Source organism: Petaurus breviceps, unplaced genomic scaffold, assembly GCF_028583685.1.
Source record: "Petaurus breviceps papuanus isolate PSGF00001 unplaced genomic scaffold, PetGlider_PUasm1.0 379, whole genome shotgun sequence".
Classification (NCBI taxonomy): domain Eukaryota; kingdom Metazoa; phylum Chordata; class Mammalia; order Diprotodontia; family Petauridae; genus Petaurus; species Petaurus breviceps.
In genome coordinates this window covers 1,366,267-1,386,150 of record NW_027186303.1, presented here as the reverse complement: position 1 = coordinate 1,386,150, position 19,884 = coordinate 1,366,267, and the positions used below count along the sequence as shown (strand labels likewise).

Here is a 19,884-nt window from a genome sequence, read left to right as displayed (position 1 = left end):
AATATTTATTGTAGAAATTTGTTTGTTTTTTTTACAAGGGGGGAAACTGAGTCATTTGCTTCATCAAAACAAACCAAGTTTATATCTTTTTGATGTGATAATCGATCGTCGATTATTTATTCCCTTCTGTCTAGTGCTCCCATAATTTATCATTCTAAGGCAAATCCTTGGTGGACAGCTACCTGAAATACACCCAGTTGACTGACGTCTTCAGCTTACAACTTTTAACAGCAGATGGCACTGTTCTGAGACTCTCACCAAGTCTAATTACTAGTTTAAAGAAACCTAACTACGGAAAGTTATTCAAAAAGGAAATAGTAATAGACAAACTTGGCTTTTTCAAAGCAAATTATCTATTTCCTGCTTGCAGAAAAAGAGATGTTAAATACACATACCCACACCCCATCTTCTGTTTCCTTGGTCCACTGATCTGGGGATATTATGGATATGTTAAAACAAAAAACAAAACCTGGACTAATTAAGATCATAAAAGCAAACTACTATTCAAAATAATCTTCAAAGTATCTCTCAGAAAACTTAGAGATTTATGGGAGCAAAAACAAACAAACTTAGAAACCAAAGTGGGAATCCTTCAATTTTGTGGGATCTTAGAGTTTACAAGGGGTCTTAGGACAGAGACCAACTCCTTCACTGTTAGAGGAGAGGAAACTGAGTCACACCTGAGTCACAAAGATAGTAAATGACTTGCCCAGGGTCACAAAGCCAGGGAGTATCTGAAGTTGAATTCCTATTCTGGACTTTCTGACTCTGGCATTCTACTTACTCATCACAGTAGACTGAATGCCAGACTGAGGATGACTGAGTTTGCCTCAAAACTAACTATAAATGCATACACTAGAAGTGTATAACAAATAATGACGATAATTAATAAAGAATTCTAGAGAATTCACTCAGAAATAATTCAGAGTAAAGAATTCTGAGAAACACAAGACGCTTTAGGATAACAGATTTTGAGCTGGGCAGGAGCTCAGCACCTGGTCCAACATCCTTATTGTACATATGAGGGAAAAGAAAAGGACGAGTCCATGGTCACAGGAGTAACCAATAGCCAGAGTCGGAATTTGAACCCAAGTTTGATACAGTCTGCCCCCAGCACGTCACTTGGTGTCTCGGATCCTCAGGTTTCTCAGCTGTGAAATGGGCAGAGTATTCCATACACTAACCCAATTCACACAGGGCTCATAACAAAAGCAACCAGAAAACTTTAAGGTGATATATAAATGGGCATTATTTTTAATTTGGAATGTCAGATCCTAGCTCACAGTAAACACTTGCTGATATGTTCCATCTATGTACTGGAGGAATCTGGGGCAGCAAGGAGCAGCTGTGCCCTTTGACGCCCCCAACCCCTCTCAAATCCTGAGTTTTCAAATGAAAGAAGGTGGACTGGTTTGGTTTATAAGTCTCGGCTAGCTCTGATGCAGACTTGGAGTTAAAAGGAAGAAATCATTCAGCAATCAGATTAAACACCCTCATCTGCAGACAGTTCAATTTCATCCAATTTATGTAAGGAAAGCTATAAATGGCTTAAAAGATCTTCAGACTTTAAACGTTGCTGATTTGAATCTTTACTTAAAAAGGAAAAAAAAGATAAATTATCTATTTTTCTTTAAGAGGGGGAAATGTGTGGGTGGCAGGCAAAGGGGGTGTTATGGGGTGAACTGAAGGACATGAGACCTTATTTGAGACAAATTCTGTGTTTAATGTGCTTTCATGTGTGTGGGCACCCATGTGCGTGTGCACACACACAAAAAATGGTGGAGGGTCAGCAAACACTATAGCTAAGAGTTGATCCCACTCGTCTTCCCAATCATCTAGGAAATTCTTATTTTATAAAAAAATTTTGACATGAAAAAATACTTGCAAAAAAAGCTTTCATGAGCTGTCCAGTCCAGCTCCTTCATTTTACAGATAAGGAAACTGAGGCTGAGGGAGGGATCATTGATTTGGAGTTGGGAGGTACTGCCCAGGTCATTTTACAAATGAGGAAACTGAGTCCAGAAAAGTTAACTGACTTGGGAGATTTAGAGTCAGAAGGAGCTTTGAAGGTCATAGAATATAACACCCTCTTTTTACAGTTGAGGAAACTGAGGACCACACAGAGGCATGACTGCTTTTGCTGACAAGGAAAAAAATATTATATTTCACCTCAAATTTAGGAAGAAGGGGGCAATGGCTAAGAGTCCAGGATGTGTGATTTGAGGCAACTTTGGAGTTTATCTCTTTAGCTGCAAAACTTCACCTTGATCTTGTCATGGGTCCCTTTCAGTTCCAAATTCTGTGACTAGGACTAAGTTGCACAGGGATGAAGCCTGTGATGTTATCAGGATAGGGAACTTTCTGATGAAGAAACTCTCTTTACTGATGCAGCAAGGGACCTTCTCTGCTTGGTACAGTCTAAGAGAGCTCTCAGGGCAGTGAGAGTTTCAATGACTTACCCAGGGTCACCCTGCCAATATGGGTCACAGACTTCCCTAGTGGCTCTCTATCCTGGGAGCCACACAGCCTTTTAACAGAAGGCAGGGGAAAACCCAAAGGAATTCGACATCTGCCCAGCTCCTTTTACAAGAGCATTAATTCCTGCTTAATTTCATAGAATTAGCATCGCAAAAGAATTCAGGGCCATCTGGTCCAGTCTCTACACCTGGAAAAGACGTCCCACAACAGCAAAACCAAGGAGTTACCAACTGCTCAGGTTCAAGCCCTAACCATCTCTGCCCTGCCCCAAAGGCCTCCTGGCCTCCTATGTGGCCACTGCCTCCCTCCAATCTGGAGTGGCTGCCACAATGACATTCCCACAGGGCAGATCTGACATCATTTCCCTACTCTACCTTCCCTACAGCCTCAGGGAACAAAAACTAAACCACCTCCTTTTGGTATTTAAAGTCCCTCTCTACCTGGCCCCAACTCCCTTTCTAGCGTTGGCACACACTACCCATCCCAAGCGCCATAATCTAGTGAACCTGCCTTTGTCCTGGCTCTGCTTTAGGCTGGCTGGACCCCATGGCCAGAAGGCTCCCTCCTCACGTCTTGCATCAGAATCTTTCCTTCAAGCCTCAACCCATTGTAGGCTCCCCTGACCTCCCCAGCTGCTAAGGCTCTCTCCCTGCCAAGCTAACATGCACTGTGTTTAACTACATCCTATTTATTCCATATTTACTTATTTGGGCTCTTTCACCTTTAAAAAAGGGGGCATTTTAAAGATTTTAAACCCAGTTTCCTAAAAAAGTCTGGGGCAAATCAAGCAATCCTTCCCTGTTTGGGAACACTTTTCATAAGAGCGGCAAGTTTAGAGCTGACATCCAATGAAGCTGAATGGGAACTGGAGCCTTAGATCACTGGGTCGCTCAATAAACGTTTATGAGCTGTGTTCTCTCTTGAAAGCCGCTGGGGAGTCAAGCGTCTTTCTCAATACCCTCCTCCCCTGAAGAGTGGTGGGCTCACTTCAGTTCAGAGGGCTTGTGTATGTACATACACACACACACACACACACACACACACACACACACACACTCTCTCTCTCTCTCTCTCTCTCTCTCTCTCTCTCTCTCTAATCCTTGGTTCTCATCACTCTCTTAGGGCACACTTCACCTCAAATCTAGGAAAGGGGAAATTTTTCTCATCTGAAAAGACAAACAGTTGGTGTCTAAATGTCCCTTCTCGTTTTAAAATTCTATGCTTGAGCCACTAGGGAAGCCTGTGACACATATTGGCAGGGTGACCCTGAGTAAGTCATTGAAACTCTCACTGCCCTGGGGAAAAAAATTTTTTTTTAAGAAATAAATTAAAGAATATAAAAGAAATAAAAAGTCTACACCTGAACTAAGGCGTAAGGCTCTCCCATCTAAGACTTATATACATGATTATCTTTTCTTCTTCTACTGAAGCTTATTAACTGTATAGCATAACAGGTTCCCAGGTATTAGATAGGTAATTTGATCAATTAATCCCTGCTAATGAGAGTTCTGATAACAGTGCTAATGACTGACTTGCCTTCCAGCTACATAATGTGTGTGTCTTAACAGTGGCCAGGTGGCACAGTGGATGGAGCACTGGATCTGGACTCAGGGGGACACTCAAGATATTTACTAGCTGTGTGACCCTGGGCAAGTCACATAACCCTGACTAAACAAAAAACAAACAAATAAAAAAGTGGTCTTTTGGAGAAAGGGGATATAGTGAATAGGGAGCTGGCATTCAAGCCGGGAAGACCTCAGTTCAAATCCTGCCTCTGACATATAATGGCTGTGTGACCCTGGGCTAGTCACTTGCCCTCCTAACATTCCAGATAACTCTTTAATATGATAAATTGCAGAGAAAGTGCTGGTAGGGGGGAGTTCTCTATACCCATGAAATCAGTCTAGTTCCTATCCCTTTCTGGAAAAAACAATCTAGATAAGAGTCATTAAAGTATCTTTTAAAAAAGAAATAAAAAAGGATGGCCAGAAAGAAGCACCACTAAGTAGGATAATTTTGAAAGCTACAGGTTAGCCTTAAGTTAAGGCATGTGCCTAACATCACCCAAGTAGTAAATGAAAGAAGAGGGATTCGAACCAGGTACCTGGATCTTACATTTAGAGCTATGAGGGACCTCCCAGGATCATCTCTCACTTTCCAGAGAAGAAGCCCAAGTCCTAGAGGAATTAAAGGCTTGCCCATAATCACACATGCAGTAAATAATGGAAGTGGGAGGTTCTAAATCCAATTCCCCAGCCCCAGCAGTGCCACACGGCCTTGAATGCCTGTAACAATAGCCCAGACTCCTCTCTGAAGTGCTGCCCACACCCTGGGAAATGGGGAGGGGAAAATGCCTACTTGAAAGCCAGTGTTCCCCACTCCCCCTGAAAACCAATGACCAACATCTCTCCAGAGGAGTACAGAGGCTGGGGGCATTTAATACAACAACATAAAATGGGGAGGATTCATCTGCAAAGGCCCATAGATCTCTGAAATTGGAAGATTCTCCAGCTGTTGATTATAGCAAGATTCCACTTACTAAGTAATTAGGCAGTCATTACTAAGGCTTTATAACCCTGAGTTACTTGAAAAAAGGACAGTAAGGGAAGGGGTGGGGAGGAAGAAGGGAGGAAAGAGAGAAAAGGGAGACAGGAGACAAAAAGAGAGACAGGAAACAAGAGAGAGTGGGGAGAGAAAAAAAGAGAGGAGAGAAAAGAAGAAAGGAAGGAGAGGAGAGAGGGAGATCACTATAAAAAATCCCCTTCATGCATATTATTCACCAAGCTATTAACAAGGGCCAGGGCATCCATCACAGATCAACAGAACAAACCACAAATGGAATAAATAGATTCTAGACCCATACCTTGCTCCTCAAACTGCCATCCATATTTGCGGGAATCTTTCAAGGCTTGCCCCAACAGAGCCGCCTGGTGCATGAGTTTCTTAGGTATACAGCCAACATTCACACATGTCCCTCCAAGACCTACAAGGATGTTTTAAAAAGAAATACTTTTAGCACAGCTGACGGCCCAAATCACACTCAACAAAGTCAATGGCAAGAATGAATACAATTCTCCTCCACAAATTCTTAGAAACGGTACTGGCCAGCATGGTCCAATTCATCAACCACATGGTTGATGTGCATAAATCAATAATCAGCAACTATATTAATTTAAATTAATTTAATATTAATTCATCCCTTCAACAAGCACCTACTATGTGCCAGCCACTGGCTTAGGTCCTGAGGAAAAAAGACAAAAATGCAAGTCCCTGTCCTCAAGGAGTATACATTCTACTTTATTTATGTTATATTTATTTATCTAATTATATACATATATAATTAGAGATATATGTAGCTCTATAATTATGTCTGTGACAATTTAAAGACAATGGAAATCACAAAGTTGATCCTCATTGAATGTAAGCTCCCTGAGGGCAGGGTCGGTCTTATTGTAGGCTCAAGTGCCTAGCATTTTTATTTTGTGATTTCATCACTGTAAGGCACTCCCAGTTCGTAACCTCCCTTCACCAAAGTAGACTGCCACCTGCTCTGCAGCTTATGGTCATGAGAGATTGCCTGGAATTTGGGAGGGATTTGATAAATACTTAGTGGATTGATCCATCTTCTCTTCCTTATCTTTAGGCATTTCTTCTGAGGCTGCTACTGCTCATATCTCTGCCTGCCCACCCTTGTTTTTCAGAAAGGAAAACAAGCTTGAAAAAAGAAATGTAAATTATCCTCATGTATCAGATGGGGATCACATGTATCACATGGAGATCTGGAGAGAATTCAGGTCATGATGGGTCAGTGAATCCTCCCTAATCCTGCCCAGTGGGTAAAAAAATTACAATCATAGAAATATTCCAGAATGAGAGCTGGAAGGGACCTCAGGGCCCATCTGGTCTGATCCCCTTCATTTCACAGAACAGGAAACTGAGGCTCAGGAAAATGATCGGTGCAAGGGCAAACCATTAAAAAGCAAGCAGAGATGGGAGTGTGGCCCTCCCAGCAACATTCAGATAAAACAAAAATCCATCTTCCTGAGAAGGAAAAACCCAAGCCTGGATGTCATGCCCCCTCATTAACCACCAGAGTGAAGCAAACCACAGGGTATGATACAAGAGGCCAAGAGAAGGAGCTACCCCAAGAGAGGAAAGTCACTGAGTTTCCCCACATTTGCAATTATGGAAGCATGAAAAACGGAATTGGCTTCCTCCCCATAAATGTTGTTCGTGATTAAAGATATAAAGCCCCTATCTACCACAGCAGGCTGAAAGCTAATTAAGCTAAGTCTATTTCCCCATCGAGAATGAAATGTGTTATGATTAAACGTCTCTTCTTCGAGTTCAGGGTGGTCCGGGAAAGCCCACTGGCCAAATCTATCATTCCATTCCCTTAACGCTGACCCCTTTTTCATCTACTGGCCAATCTGCTAAAGAATCCTGGTAATTTCTCTTCGCCACAAAGAATAATGGACTGGGTTTGGGGAGAGATGGTAAGTATCCACAGTTCAACCCCATCCCTACCACTTACCTGCCACACAACCTTGGGCAGATCTTTTAATCCCTTCCAATCTGAGGTGGTAGTAATAACATGTTTTAGTTCTGAAAAGGCTTTCATGAACATAATCTCATTTGATCCTCATAATAAACTTTTAAGGCAGGGAAGGAAAAAAATATCCCTGTTTTTATGGATGAAATCACTAGGGTTAGAGAGCCTTCAAATTTGCCTACCATTTTTTGGTTAATTTTTAAATGTTTTTTTTTTATTAATGTCTTTATTTTTACATCAGTTATTTCCATCAATACCAGACACACCATCCTTCCTACTCCATCTAATGAACCTTCCCTTGTAACAAATTAAAACAGCCCAACAAAATTAATGGGCATTCTATTTGACAGCACATGAAACATTGCACCCTGTACCCATCACCCTTCACCTCTTTACTCAAAGCTGGGGTTCTTAACCTGTTTGGGGTTCTGGACCCCTTTGGCAGAGTGGTCAAGGATAAACCCCTTCTCAGAATCATGCTTTCAAATGCATAAAATATGTAAGTGCATAAAGGAAACTTTATTATATTTTAACTTTATATAATTTTTAAAATTATAGCAAAATAAAGTTAACCAAAATATTAAAAAAATAATATAAAATAAAGTTCATAGAACTCAATTTAAGAACCCCAGACCCAAAAGAAGTTCATTTTCTCAATGCTTCTCTAGAAGCAAGGTCATTACAGTGATGGCATATGTGGCTTTCAGTGTCCTTTTCATTTATATTATCTTTCTCTCTCTAGTATAATTTTAACAATAATAATAGTAAGTGATATTTAAATAGTGCTTTAAGGTTTGCAAAAGGCTCAACAAATATTTTTCCATATGGTCCTCACAATAATCCTGAGAGGTAGGTGTTATTGTTATTCCCTTTTTGCAGATTAGGAAACAGACTGAGGTTAAGGGACAAATGTCAAAGATCACACAGTTGGAATCAGGTCTTCTTGATTCCAAGCCCACCAAGCTATCCACTAGTCCCCAACTTCCTCTAATTGTCCTATGCCCCAGGACCTTGAAGTTAATTTAGGGAGAGAGACAGATGTCAGAGACTTAAGTTTCCAATTTATCAAAGAACAAATCTTGAAATATCTCAGATCATAGTGTGAGAGTTAAAACAATCTCTGAGGTCACTGAGTTCAACCCTATTATTTAATAGATAAGGAAATTTAAGCACAGAGAGATTTAGTCCAAGGACACATGGGTAGGAATGGGAAGAACAGGGATTTAAACCCAGCTTCTCCGACTACAAATCCAGGGTTCCTTAAGATGTGTAGAGGGGTGGCTAGGTGGCACAGTGAGTAAAGCGTCAGCCCCAGAGTCAGGAGGACCCGAGTTCAGTTCCAGCCTCAGACACTTAATACTCACACACAAAAAAACTAGCCGTGTAACCTTGGGCAAGTTACTTAACCCCAATTGCCCTCCAAAAGGCAAAAAAAAAAAAGATGTGTAGAACACCACGTCTGCCACTTTATTGGTTTACAAAGTTACTGTGATGAAAAGAGCAGCCCCTCTGTATTAGCACTCTTACCAGGAGGGCTCTAAGTAAGGGCAAAATGGCATTAGACTAAATGATGAAAAATTGTAATAACTGATCTTGTCTCTGGAGAAGACATACTGCTGAAGCATTTCCTTCCTCCTGATAGAAAGGCAAAGGGCATAACGTCGCAATGTTGCCAGATGAGTGTTGGTTTTGTTTAACTGGTTGATTTTACTAAAGAAACCCTCTCCCAAAGGACTCATGATGAAAAATGGTATTCAAGACCCCCCCCAGAGAGAGAAGTGATGAACTCTGAGTACAAAAACTCAAGTATAATTTTTTCACTTTCTATTTTTCTGGCTTTTTTGGTGACAAGGCTAATATGGAAGCATGTTCTGCATGATTTCACACACAGTGTTAATGTCATATTGTTTGCCTTCTCAGTAGGTGGGGGAGGGCCTGAGGAAGGGAAAGAACTTGGAATTCATAATTTTTTAAAAAGAAGTGTTAAGAAAATAACTTTTTTTTCCAAAAAAGAAACATTCAAAATAACTACACTATGCATAAATATCTGGGAGTCTATTTACATCCAAAAAGTGAAGCTTTATACCAGTAGCTGATATCTTTGTGTGTGTGCATGTGTGTGCATGTACATTGCATGTGAAAATATATATGCCCACACATATATATACATATGTGCTTTTACATGTGTGTAGATAGCTAAATATACATGTATATATGCCATATTACTATTAATAAAGAGCTAACATTTTAAAAAGAGAAAGAAATCCTCTCCATTGGATCATGGTGGGAGAAGGGACATAGCCAGAGCTGACCACAAGGCAAAAAACAAAGGCATGAATAAAACTTTTTCTTCAAATGCCAAGGGACAGTAACTGGCCTCTTTGATGAGAATGCCAGCAGAGAAGTTGATGGGCTGTAATGACCTTGGCAATGGGGACGCTGGTTTTATGGGAACCAGATGAAGAGAGGATATTAATTCAGGTTTCTGCTTTTGTAACTGGAATAAGGGAAGAGAGATCTGAAGCAAGATCATGGAGGCCTCGCCCAACTCTTGGGGTAAACCAACTTGCCCCAAAGGCTTGACCCACAGTCAGAGGCTTGCTTGTGGCAACACATTCATTGATATTCCAAGCCAGCAAAACCCAAGTTGGCAGTACTTAATAAAATTGAACGCCAATGAAAAACTCCAACCCAATTCAGTTTGGCCCAAGTGCTAGACCAGACCAGTGTCTGCCTAATTTCATTAATGGATTTCATTAAAAAAATGACTTCATACCTTACAAAAATAAAATTAAAAAAAAACTTCATTCTTGCAGATTTGCATCTGAGATATCAAGAAAAACTTACCCCATCTATTTCCAAGAGGAGTTGGAGTGACAAAATCCAACACCATGACCTTCTTGCCATATTTGGCTGCCTCCTGGGGAACAAATTTAATAAAATTAATATCCAAAAACGAAAGTGTCTTGTAGTTAAAAGAGCCGTGTTGTTCTTCATTAAGCCATAATGACTGAAGCATGACCAGTTATGAATCCCAGGAAAACTTCTGATGCCAAGGTCATTACCATAACTGAGATGAAAATGAAAAGATATAGAGAGATACTCGGGGGACAGTCTTAAAATGTGCAATGAAATTTCACCCTAGAAAATTATTGCCTAAGTCAGACATCCTGGGCACTCCACTTAATAATTAAGCAATAACAGGAAAAGGTCAGGCCATTTCTAAAAAATTAAGTGACCAAGAACAATAGATATGCTAATTTCCAAGAGCCTTTGTTTCTATGCATTCTCTATAAAGAAATCAGAAATTGAAGTGGCCATATCCAACAAATAAACCACATTTAGTTAAGGCTGAATGGGACGTTTTTCTTACAAAACTGTCAAACAGCATCCTTTCTGTAAAGGCTACTTCTCAAGTGTGGTCTGTCCTATCCTATAATGTCTCCAAGTCATAGGATCATAAATTAAGAGTTTAAAAGAGGGTGGCTAGGTGGCACCGTGAGTAAAAGCGCCGGCCCCAGAGTCAGGAGGACCCAAGTTCGGTTCCAGCCTCAGACACTTAACACCCACACAAAAAAAACTAGCCGTGTAACCTTGGGCAAGTTACTTAACCCCAATTGCCCTCCAAATGGCAAAAAAAAAAAAAAAAAGTTTAAAGGGACCTCCAAATTCAGAGTTCAACCTCTTTGGGCCCAGGAGGCCGATGATTTGCCCAAGTAACAGTAACAGACATCAGAGGTAGGATTTGAACCCAGAGGCCCTGACTCCTGAACCAGGATCCTTTCCAATGAACCTCAAGAATCTGCTGTGTTTCTCAATAGGTTTATTCTTCAGTGGAACCTTTACCTCTGCATTGAAAATAATCTCTATGGAAGAGGAAGCCCGGCAGCAAGGAGAAAGAAGGGCTGGTCTTGAAATCAGGAAGACACCCGGCTGCGGTTCTGAGTCTGAGTATGACTCATGGCTGTGTGACCCTGGGCAAATCACCTACCCTCCCTCTCAATGAACTAGCCAGCTGTAAAGTTTTGTGTGAAACAATTATCTGCTCTACATCGGTAGGGAGATAGCAGGTACTTAATAAATTCTTATTCGTTCATTTATCCATTTTTGACTCTGCATGCCCAGCACCCAGCACAGTGCTAGGTGCATACAGAGACACAATACATATTTATCAATTTTAGCCCCTGACCTGGTGTTAGCAGGGTAATGGGCACCTACATCTTAACTTTAAAACAAAAGAGAAATGTTTTTGCCTGTCTTGGTTTCATTTAATCTTCCCTCCCTGACCACCGCTTCAATTTGTGTCCGGCAGATGTTATGGCAGATGGTCCGAGACTGTGAACCTCAAGCCCTCCTCCAATGTACAAGCTCACCTTCACTTGGGCCCTTGGACAGAGCAGCAGTGACACACTCAGCCACTACCTTCAGGCTGGGCCCCTCCACTTCTAAATTTCCCTGAATAATCTCATTTGCCTCTTCTAGCTCCTCATGGGAGACTCGCAGGAGAATAGCTGTTGGATGTCAATTGCCTGGAGCCTTTGGCTGCTCGAATGGGGTGATTCAGGGTGGAAAAATCTTTCTAATGAATGATTGAGAAGATGCATCTTGGGTCGGCTAGGTGTCGCAGTGAATAGAGTACCGGCCCTGGAGTCAGGAGGACCTGAGTTCAAATCCAGCCTCAGATGCTTGACACACTTACTAGCTGTGTGACTTTGGGCAAGTCACTTAACCCCAATTGCCCTCCAAAAAGAAAAAAAAGAAAAAAAAAAGATGGATCTTTCCTCTCCCACATAGGACATGAGGAAACACCCCCTCCATCACCTCTACCTGATTTCCTTTGAGGCACATCACACAGTAGGTAATTAATAAAAGTTTACTGATTAAAACTACAAAAGGCCTTGTTCCCCCAGCTGCCAGGGCTCGCCCCTCCCATTTACCTTATAGCAATATTTTGTCTAGACTTCGTGCATTCAAGTGGCCTCTCCTATTAGCAGATAATCTCCCTGAGGACAGAGACTATCTCATTTTGTCTCTGTAGCCCCAGCCCTTAGTGTGAGCTTGAAAAATGGTAGATGGGCGGAAGACTGCTTAGAGTGCTAGTTTTAGAGTCAGGAAGATCCAAGTTTAAGTCCCTGGACAAGTCTTTCTCAACCTCAGTATTTGCTGTTCAGTTATTTCCAGTTGTGTCCAACTCTTGGAGTTTTCTTGGGCAAAGATACTGGAGTGGTTCGCCATCATTTCCTTCTCCAACTCATTTTACATATGAGGAAACTGAGGCAAACAGGGTAAAGTGACTAGCCCAGGGTCACACAGCTAATAAGTGCCTGAGGACAGATTTGAACTCAGGAAAATGAGTCTTCCCAACTCCAAGCCCAGCACTCTGTACACTCTGGCAGCTGCCTAGCTACCCTTAGTATATTCACCTGTAAAACAAGTATAAGACTAGCACATACCTCCCCAAAGATTAAATGAGATAATCATGAAAAGTGTTATCTAAGCAGTAGTGAATACTGATTAATGCTTGTTGACTGATCAAACAGAGAAGGGAAAGAAGTAGTAGGGTCAGCAGTATCTCCATCAATATTGCCCCTAAACTGGAAATACGGCTTCCAGAGCAATAGCTCAGTTACACATGGAGATTTCTTTCTTCCTGGTCCCCAGCAGTTTTACATATTTGAACATCCCCTGGTGGAAATCTAAATGATGTAAAGAGCCTGCCTCAGTTTCCTCACAAAATATGAAGTGAATGGACAAGAAGGCTTTTGAGGTTCCTTGGAGCTCTGAATCTCTGGTCCTATAATCTTGGATGAGTTTGGGGTTTTTGTTTTTGTTTACTAATTTTCTGGGACTCAGGTTCCTCTTCTGTATGATGGTCTCTAAGACTCCTCCCATCATCTCTTTCACCAACAGATGACCCATTTGCTGGTGGATTAGGAAAGTCACTCCAAATGCATGTACCTTGGAAGCAGCCAGGCCTCCAGAACCCCCTCCAATGATAATGAGGTCATAGTCGTAGGACTCGGGGGTCTCATCTGACCCATTCATTCTGCAGAGATTTTGAGGTGTGTCTTCCTTACTAACCTGAAGGAAAAAATAAAAAGGGAAATGTTTCACTCCAAAGCAACCCACTCGCCAGGGACTCCAGGAAACCCACCATTTGGAATAAGTGACCAAAAGTCACCACAAGTGAACAAAATTACTCAATGTGTTCTTCTTGTAAAGAGTTTTCTTACTTCTAAGAGCTTTAAATATTCCACTGACCCTTAGTGGAAAGGCAATATTGCATAGTGGATAGAGAGGTGAGCTTGGTTTCATGAAGACCCGAGTTCAAATTCTGCCCCCTACCCATGCTGGCTGTGTGACTCTGGGTAACTTACCCTCTCTGTGCCCCAGACGACTTTCTAAGATCATAAGCTGCACAAAAGTTGTCCAAAAAGAGGCAGCTAGGTGGTGCAGTGAATAGAGCACCGGCCCTGGAGTCAGGAGGGCCTCAGTTCAAATCTAGCCTCAGACCCTTAACACTTACTGGCCATGTGACTTGGGCAGTCAATTAACCCCAATTGCCCTGCCTTCCCCCCTCCAAAAAGCAAAAGACAAACAAACAAAAAGTTGTCAAAAAAGTAAAGCTGAGATGAATTTATAGAATGTGAAATAAGCAGATTTGGGAATACACAGCAAAGTATAAGAAAAGTAGAGAATAGAACACAAACACCATTCCACTGTAAAATTATCATCACCAAGCTCCTTCCCAAAGACAAGAGAAGGAAATGCGCTTCCCCGCTCTTCTTTGTAGAGGTGGGGGTCTATGGGTGCAGAATAAGTCATACATGGTCAGATTTGGTTGATATATTGGTTAGTTTTCTTTAAATGCTTTTGCTGCCCCATTTAAAAAAAATTCTATCTTACAGGTTGGAGCCAACTCAAACCTGCTTGAAAGCCAGATTGTGAGAGCCAAGTCAATTGCTGAAACTTTCAGGGGGAGCATTTATCTCCCTTGGGCTTGATTCATTGTTTTTCTTGCTTTCTAAATTTATAAAAAGGACAGATAAAATGTTAAAGCAGATTAAATTTAAAAGTGTCAAGTATGCATTTCCCACCCCCCCACCCCCCCAGAGAGCTGGTGGTTAAACATTTTCCAGCACATCACTGCTTACAGAGGGATGCCTCAGGGAGGCTAGGTGGTGCAGGAACACTGGCCCTGAAGTCAGGAGGACCTGAGTTCAAATCCAGCCTCAGACACTTAACACAAAACTAGCTGGGTGACCTTGGGCAAGTCACTTAATCCTAATTGCCCTACCTTCCCCCCCTCCAAAAAGCAAAAAAAGAAAAAAAAAAAGGGGATGCCTCTCTAGGCAGGGCAGAGGAAAGGGATGCAAAAAACAAGAAACCAATACATTTGGGGCTTTTTTAAAAAATTCCCCACTAGCACTGAAAAGACTTTTCTTACACCAAGAATTTCTCCAAGACCAAAAGGTCCCTTGAACTCAAAGCTCCAGACCAAACTCTGGAAGACAGAATGCAAGACTTGGAAAAACAAAGAAAAACCTGGGTTCAAATGCCTGCTAACACTTCCTACCCGTGAAGATCCTGAGAAACTCTCTGAGTTCAAGTCCTCATTTATAAAGTATAGACAACAGTAGTACCTACCACACTGGGTTGTTGCAAGGATTAAGTGAGATACTATAAAGGCATCATTCGAACCTTAAAACACTGTAAAATGTCAGCTGCTAGATTCTACACAGGGTGGGGGACCTGCGGCCTTGAGGACACATGCAGCCCTCTAGGTCCTCAAGTGCAGCCCTTTGACTGACTTGAAACCAGTGGTGGACCACAGGTATGGAATAAGGCATACACAGTCAGACATGGCCTAACTGCATAAGTGAACATCTCTGTTACAATGGAAGGGACTAATGTGGGGAAAGGGAGAACTACCGGAAACTGACATGGATATAAAAAAAACTGACATGAAAAATTGATATAAAATTAATATAATAAAAATGGTAAAATTGACATAAAAAATTTGGCATAAAATCTTCAAAAAAACATTCATTTATGTTAAAAAAAAAAAAACCAGACTGAGACTATGGAAATATCACAATAGCAGGCATAAAGACAAATGCTTTCTTCCTAGAGCCCTTTTAATTTAATAGGTTGTTAAAAGGACCCATGTTTGCCCTGAGTTGAGTCCAGGAAAGATCCTCTGGGCAGAAGGCAGCCAACGGTGGGCTGAGGCCGCATGGAATGGAAGGCTGAGCTAGGGAAGGCAGGGAACCAGGTGAGCCCCACCAGAGCAAAGGTAGGGTGCCAAGTACTATGACTATACTATTGAAAGATTTTCAGACACTATTTTTAGGACTCATTACAGGTCCTTTATGGTAAAGCAAAAAAAAAAAGAAAGAAAGAAAAAGGCAGAAACATCAGCACAAACCATTTACATTTCACCTTTCCTGGGGGTTAATATTCTAGACAGAGGCTGCTGCAATCTATTTTGACAGAGGCAATTTCCAAAGTGGGTTTCTTTTGCTTCTATGCCCCGTTAAGTCCTTTGTATTAGATTTAAGATGGGCAAATCCATATTCTTTGCATATTAAGGTTTCCAGTCCTAAAGAATTACCGTTTTAATTAAATGGGGGAGCTCAGAAGAAATCACTCAGTAATTCTTATCCGCATTTGGCCCCATTTCACCCTAGCTGGTGAAAACGGCTTTCGGGATGTAATCTAATTTAAGAGCCTGCCCTTTACAACTCAGACTCTAGAGGAATGTGGGGTGGCACTGGGTTGTACAAAATTTTTCATCTGCGTTTCTTTGTTGTAAAAGAAAATATTGTATTGTCATGGAAAATTAGATGACTTTACTGTAAAAGGCAATGAAGACAAGGAAAGAACTCTGGAATTGGAGGCAGAAAACCCGGGTTCGAATCAAGACTCTAATTTTCCTGGCCCTCAGTTTCCTCCTGTGTTAAAGGAGGGTGTTGAATGAGATGATTCTTAAGGTCCTTTCTAGGACTGTGCTGATAGGCCTATGGAAAGAGAAAGGGGACCAGAGGGAAGGAGGACAAGGAGGAAAGGATAGCCCCTCCACTTACCGGCTCAGGCTGAATGGTTCTCCTGCTACCAGATGTAGGGGGAGGCAAACAGAAGCTGGGATCAGCAGGAGGGGGCTGGGGTATGGACAGTACCCGGGGGGCAGCTTGGGGAGGAAGGATAGCCCTGGGGCAGCGCCTCTGTCTCCTTCTTGAGGACATCGGTGGGGGCTGTTCAGGGGACAACATAAAAGCACCAGGGACCCAGCAATGATCGTACCAGACACAGGAAAAACTGGCAGGGGTGAAGTCAAAGGTGGGTAAGCACAACCAATAGCCAAAGGGCATTATGGCTGATGCGCCGCCTTCAAAACAAGGCACTGTGGAAGGAAAAGAGAATTCAGTATTGAAGGCTGGCAACATGGGAGGCAGTGGGGTACAATGGGAAAGAGCCCTGGGCTCTGAAGTCAGACGCCACCATGTTTGTGACCCTGGGCAAACCACATCTTCCCTGGGTCTCAGTTTCTGTGAATGTAAAATAAAAAGGGAGCAGAGCTAATCTGCCCTTCAAGGCCCTTTCCAGCTCAGGGTCAATGACCCTATTATCTCCCCTGAGCCTCAGTTTACTCATCTGTACAAGAGGTCTGGACCAGATGGCTGCTATCCCTAGTTCAAGGAACCTCCCATCTCATACCACTCACTGGGCTGGACAGCAGGAATCTCAACTTAGCACAGCCAGTTAATGTGTTATGAATGAGCATGAAGGGGAAACAGTAGTTTTTAAAATACATAACTTAGGAAAACCAAAAGACATCCTGTGTCTGGCAAACACAGACACACCAACAAAGCTGTACTCGTGGCGCTGTCTGTACACCATCCTCCCTCCTTCCCACCCTCCCAGGAAGAAAGATTTTAAGTATGATCACGAAGCCATTACATTTATGCCCCAGAAGCCCAGTCATTCTGACTAAGAGATTGAAGAAAACTGTTATCACCACCCCACAGTGTGAAACCTCCCCTAAGTCCAGCTATAAAACGCCTCCTGGGGATATGCCTGGTCATGCTGACTACAACTAACAGGGAAGTCCCACAAAAACAGTATTTAACGTTCTTTCTCAAGGGCAAATAGCAACAAGGAATGGAGAATGGCCCAGCCCCACATCAAAGCTTCTTCCCAAGACAGCTCAAGGGCAACAGAAAGTCAGGTGGTGGACCACAGGCTGAGCAGCTGGGAAGACAGATCAGAAGCATCCCAGATCAGGGACCTCGATTTGTTTGTCTCTGGTTCCTTAGCACCCAGCCGGGCACCCAGTAGGCACTTAATATATGTCCTTTAGACTATGAGCTCCTTGAAGGCAGAGACCTTCTCCTGCCTTTGAGTCCTCAGCATTTAGCACAGAGATTGGCACATAGTAGGAGCTCAATAAATAAACCCTAGGAAGCTATTCTAGCTGGCATGAAAGAAATACTTGCTCAACTGATTGATTACCATGCTTCATCCTCAGTAACCAAGAGCTAGGAACTTCCTCCAAGAGGCTTGACAAATCAAAACTCTGCTCCATGCATGCAAATTGACCCACACCAGACCTATGTAAATCACTGCCCCAGCCCACAAACAGCTCATCCATTACCACTTGGGACATATTCTATTTCCAAGTCAAATTTTCTTCTATCAAATGGGATCACACCTTCCATCACCTGAGTCTGGCTAAAGCAAGTTACTTAACCCCAATTGCTTTAAAAAGAAGAAGAAGTAAACAAGCAGGATGCTCTCAGAGAAACCTGGAAGGACTTACAGGAACTGATGCAGAGTGAAATGTACTGTGTGCAATGTAACAGCAATCAGCTGTGAGTGACTTAGCTGTCCTCAGCAATGCAATGATCCAAGACCACTCTGAAGGGCCTAGGATGAAAAATACCTTCCAGACAAAGAACTGATGGTGTCTGAATATAGACTAAAGCATACTTTTACTTGTTTTTTTTTTCCTTAAGTTTTTTTGTCTGTTTTCTTTCACATTAGCAATATGGAAATATGTTTTGCATGACTACACATGAGGGTAGGGAGAGAGGAAGGTAGAAAATTTGGAGCTCAAAGTTTTAAAAAGGAACATTAAAAACTTTTTACATGTAACTGGGGAAAAATAAAATAGCAAATAACTTTTTAAAAATCATATCTACACTGTCTCTTTGATTTCTGTTCCAGTATTTGAATGGCTGCATAGATCAATGAAGTTCAAATAAAACTTAGCAAGAAAGTTATTTTTTTAAGCAGACACTGACCAAAAAACTACTGCCCTCTCCTTCTCTGTCTTCATTTCTTAAAATTTTCCTTTTTTCAACCCAACCTTGATGAACTTCAACAAATATAAACATTTCCCCATATACATTTCTCACTGAAGGTGGGAGCTCCCACAGTCTTGGCTATGGCCTGTGGCCCCTTCTGAACTTCCTTCTTCCTCCCACTTCCGTGGATTTTTGCTAAGGATTCACTGTCAGTCTTTTCAAGAATCCGATTTCACTCCCCCTCTGTAATACCGGATCTTCAAATTCCATTACCATTACCTCCAACCATGCTCCCACCACCACCAAAAAAAAAAAAGTGCTTTAGTCCCCTATTTAACTGCCCCACCCCAGTACACACCCAAACAACCAACTTCCCCTTCCCCCAGAGAGGTTATCTCTTCTGGTTCCAGGCAAAACCCCCAGATTAATTTATGCAAATTGCTTGCATTTCCTCTTAATCCCTCAATCCGGTCAGGTTTCTACCTCTGCCCTTACAGTAAGGTCTTACTCATCCCAGTCAAAGAAGTCCTAGTTCAATAGCCTGCAACTACTTATCTTCTCTTTCAAAAAATTCATGCAGCCATTTCCTGCTTGGCGCACTGATAAACTTCAATTTCGATCCAATTCAATCAACATTGAACGTACTGTGTATAGGGTACCATACCAAGTGCTGGCAGCCAAGCTGACTGCCACTACACCTCCCCTCTGACCCACCTCCAGAACTCAACTTCAAATGACCTGGGCCCAGGAATAGAAGAATGAAAAGAAGCTCAAATCTAGAGTCAGAAGAGGCAGGTTTGAATCCTACCACTGGTATTTATTGCCTTGCGACTTTACGTTAGTGATTTTTAAAGTGTACATGTAGGAACACTGAACCACATGACTTCCAAGGTCTTCTAGTTCTAAATCTATGATTTGATGAACTGACTCCTTTGGGGTTTCATCGTTTCTATGAGAAGGTAGGTTCCTTGAGGGCAGCTAGGTGATGCAGTGGAGTCAGGAAGACATCTTCCTGAGCTCAAATCTGGTCTGACACTAGTTGGTGCGACCCTGGACAAGTCACTTATCCCTGTTTGCCTCCGTTTCCTCAACTGTAAAATGAGCCAGAGAAGGAAATGGCAAACCACTCTAGTATCTCTGCCAAGAAAACACCAAATGGGGGCACAATGAGTCAATATGACTGAAATAACAATGACTAGATGGACTCTGAGGTCCCTTCCAGTTCTAGAGCTAAAATGCAATGACCATTCCATGAAATGCACTAATATCACACCAAATGAGTCAGCCAATGAGCATTTATTAAGCACTTTTTCTATACCATGAATTGAGCCAAGAAAGTGCTGGAGATAGGGAAAAAAGGCAAACACTCGTTCCCCTACTTTCAAGGGGTATGCATATGAATGGGAAAGACAAAGATGAAAATAACTAGGAATTTCGTTGTTGTTCATTTTTAGTCGTGTCTGGCTCTTCATAATCTCATTTGGGATTTTCTTGGCAGAGATACTATAGTGTTTTTTTCATTTCCTTCTCCAGCTCATTTTACAGATG

At 42.0% G+C, this 19,884-nt stretch overlaps 1 protein-coding gene across 10 annotated transcripts in view; it reads right to left on the bottom strand.

The window, feature by feature from the left end:
* The window catches only part of TXNRD1 (thioredoxin reductase 1), a 164,689-nt gene that overhangs the window by 25,852 nt on the left and 118,953 nt on the right, over positions 1 to 19,884 (bottom strand). For 8 of the 10 annotated variants that reach the window (XM_069099376.1, XM_069099375.1, XM_069099381.1 and 5 more), the window contains 3 exons: positions 12,989 to 13,111; positions 9,878 to 9,950; positions 5,342 to 5,461 (listed from right to left, as the gene is read on the bottom strand). In XM_069099376.1, the coding sequence (XP_068955477.1) occupies positions 5,342 to 5,461; positions 9,878 to 9,950; positions 12,989 to 13,111 (316 nt within the window). Of the gene's footprint in view, positions 1 to 5,341; positions 5,462 to 9,877; positions 9,951 to 12,988; positions 13,112 to 16,116; positions 16,306 to 16,333; positions 16,421 to 19,884 lie in introns of those variants that run through there. The other 2 variants (XM_069099383.1, XM_069099374.1) reach the window with 2 other exon arrangements.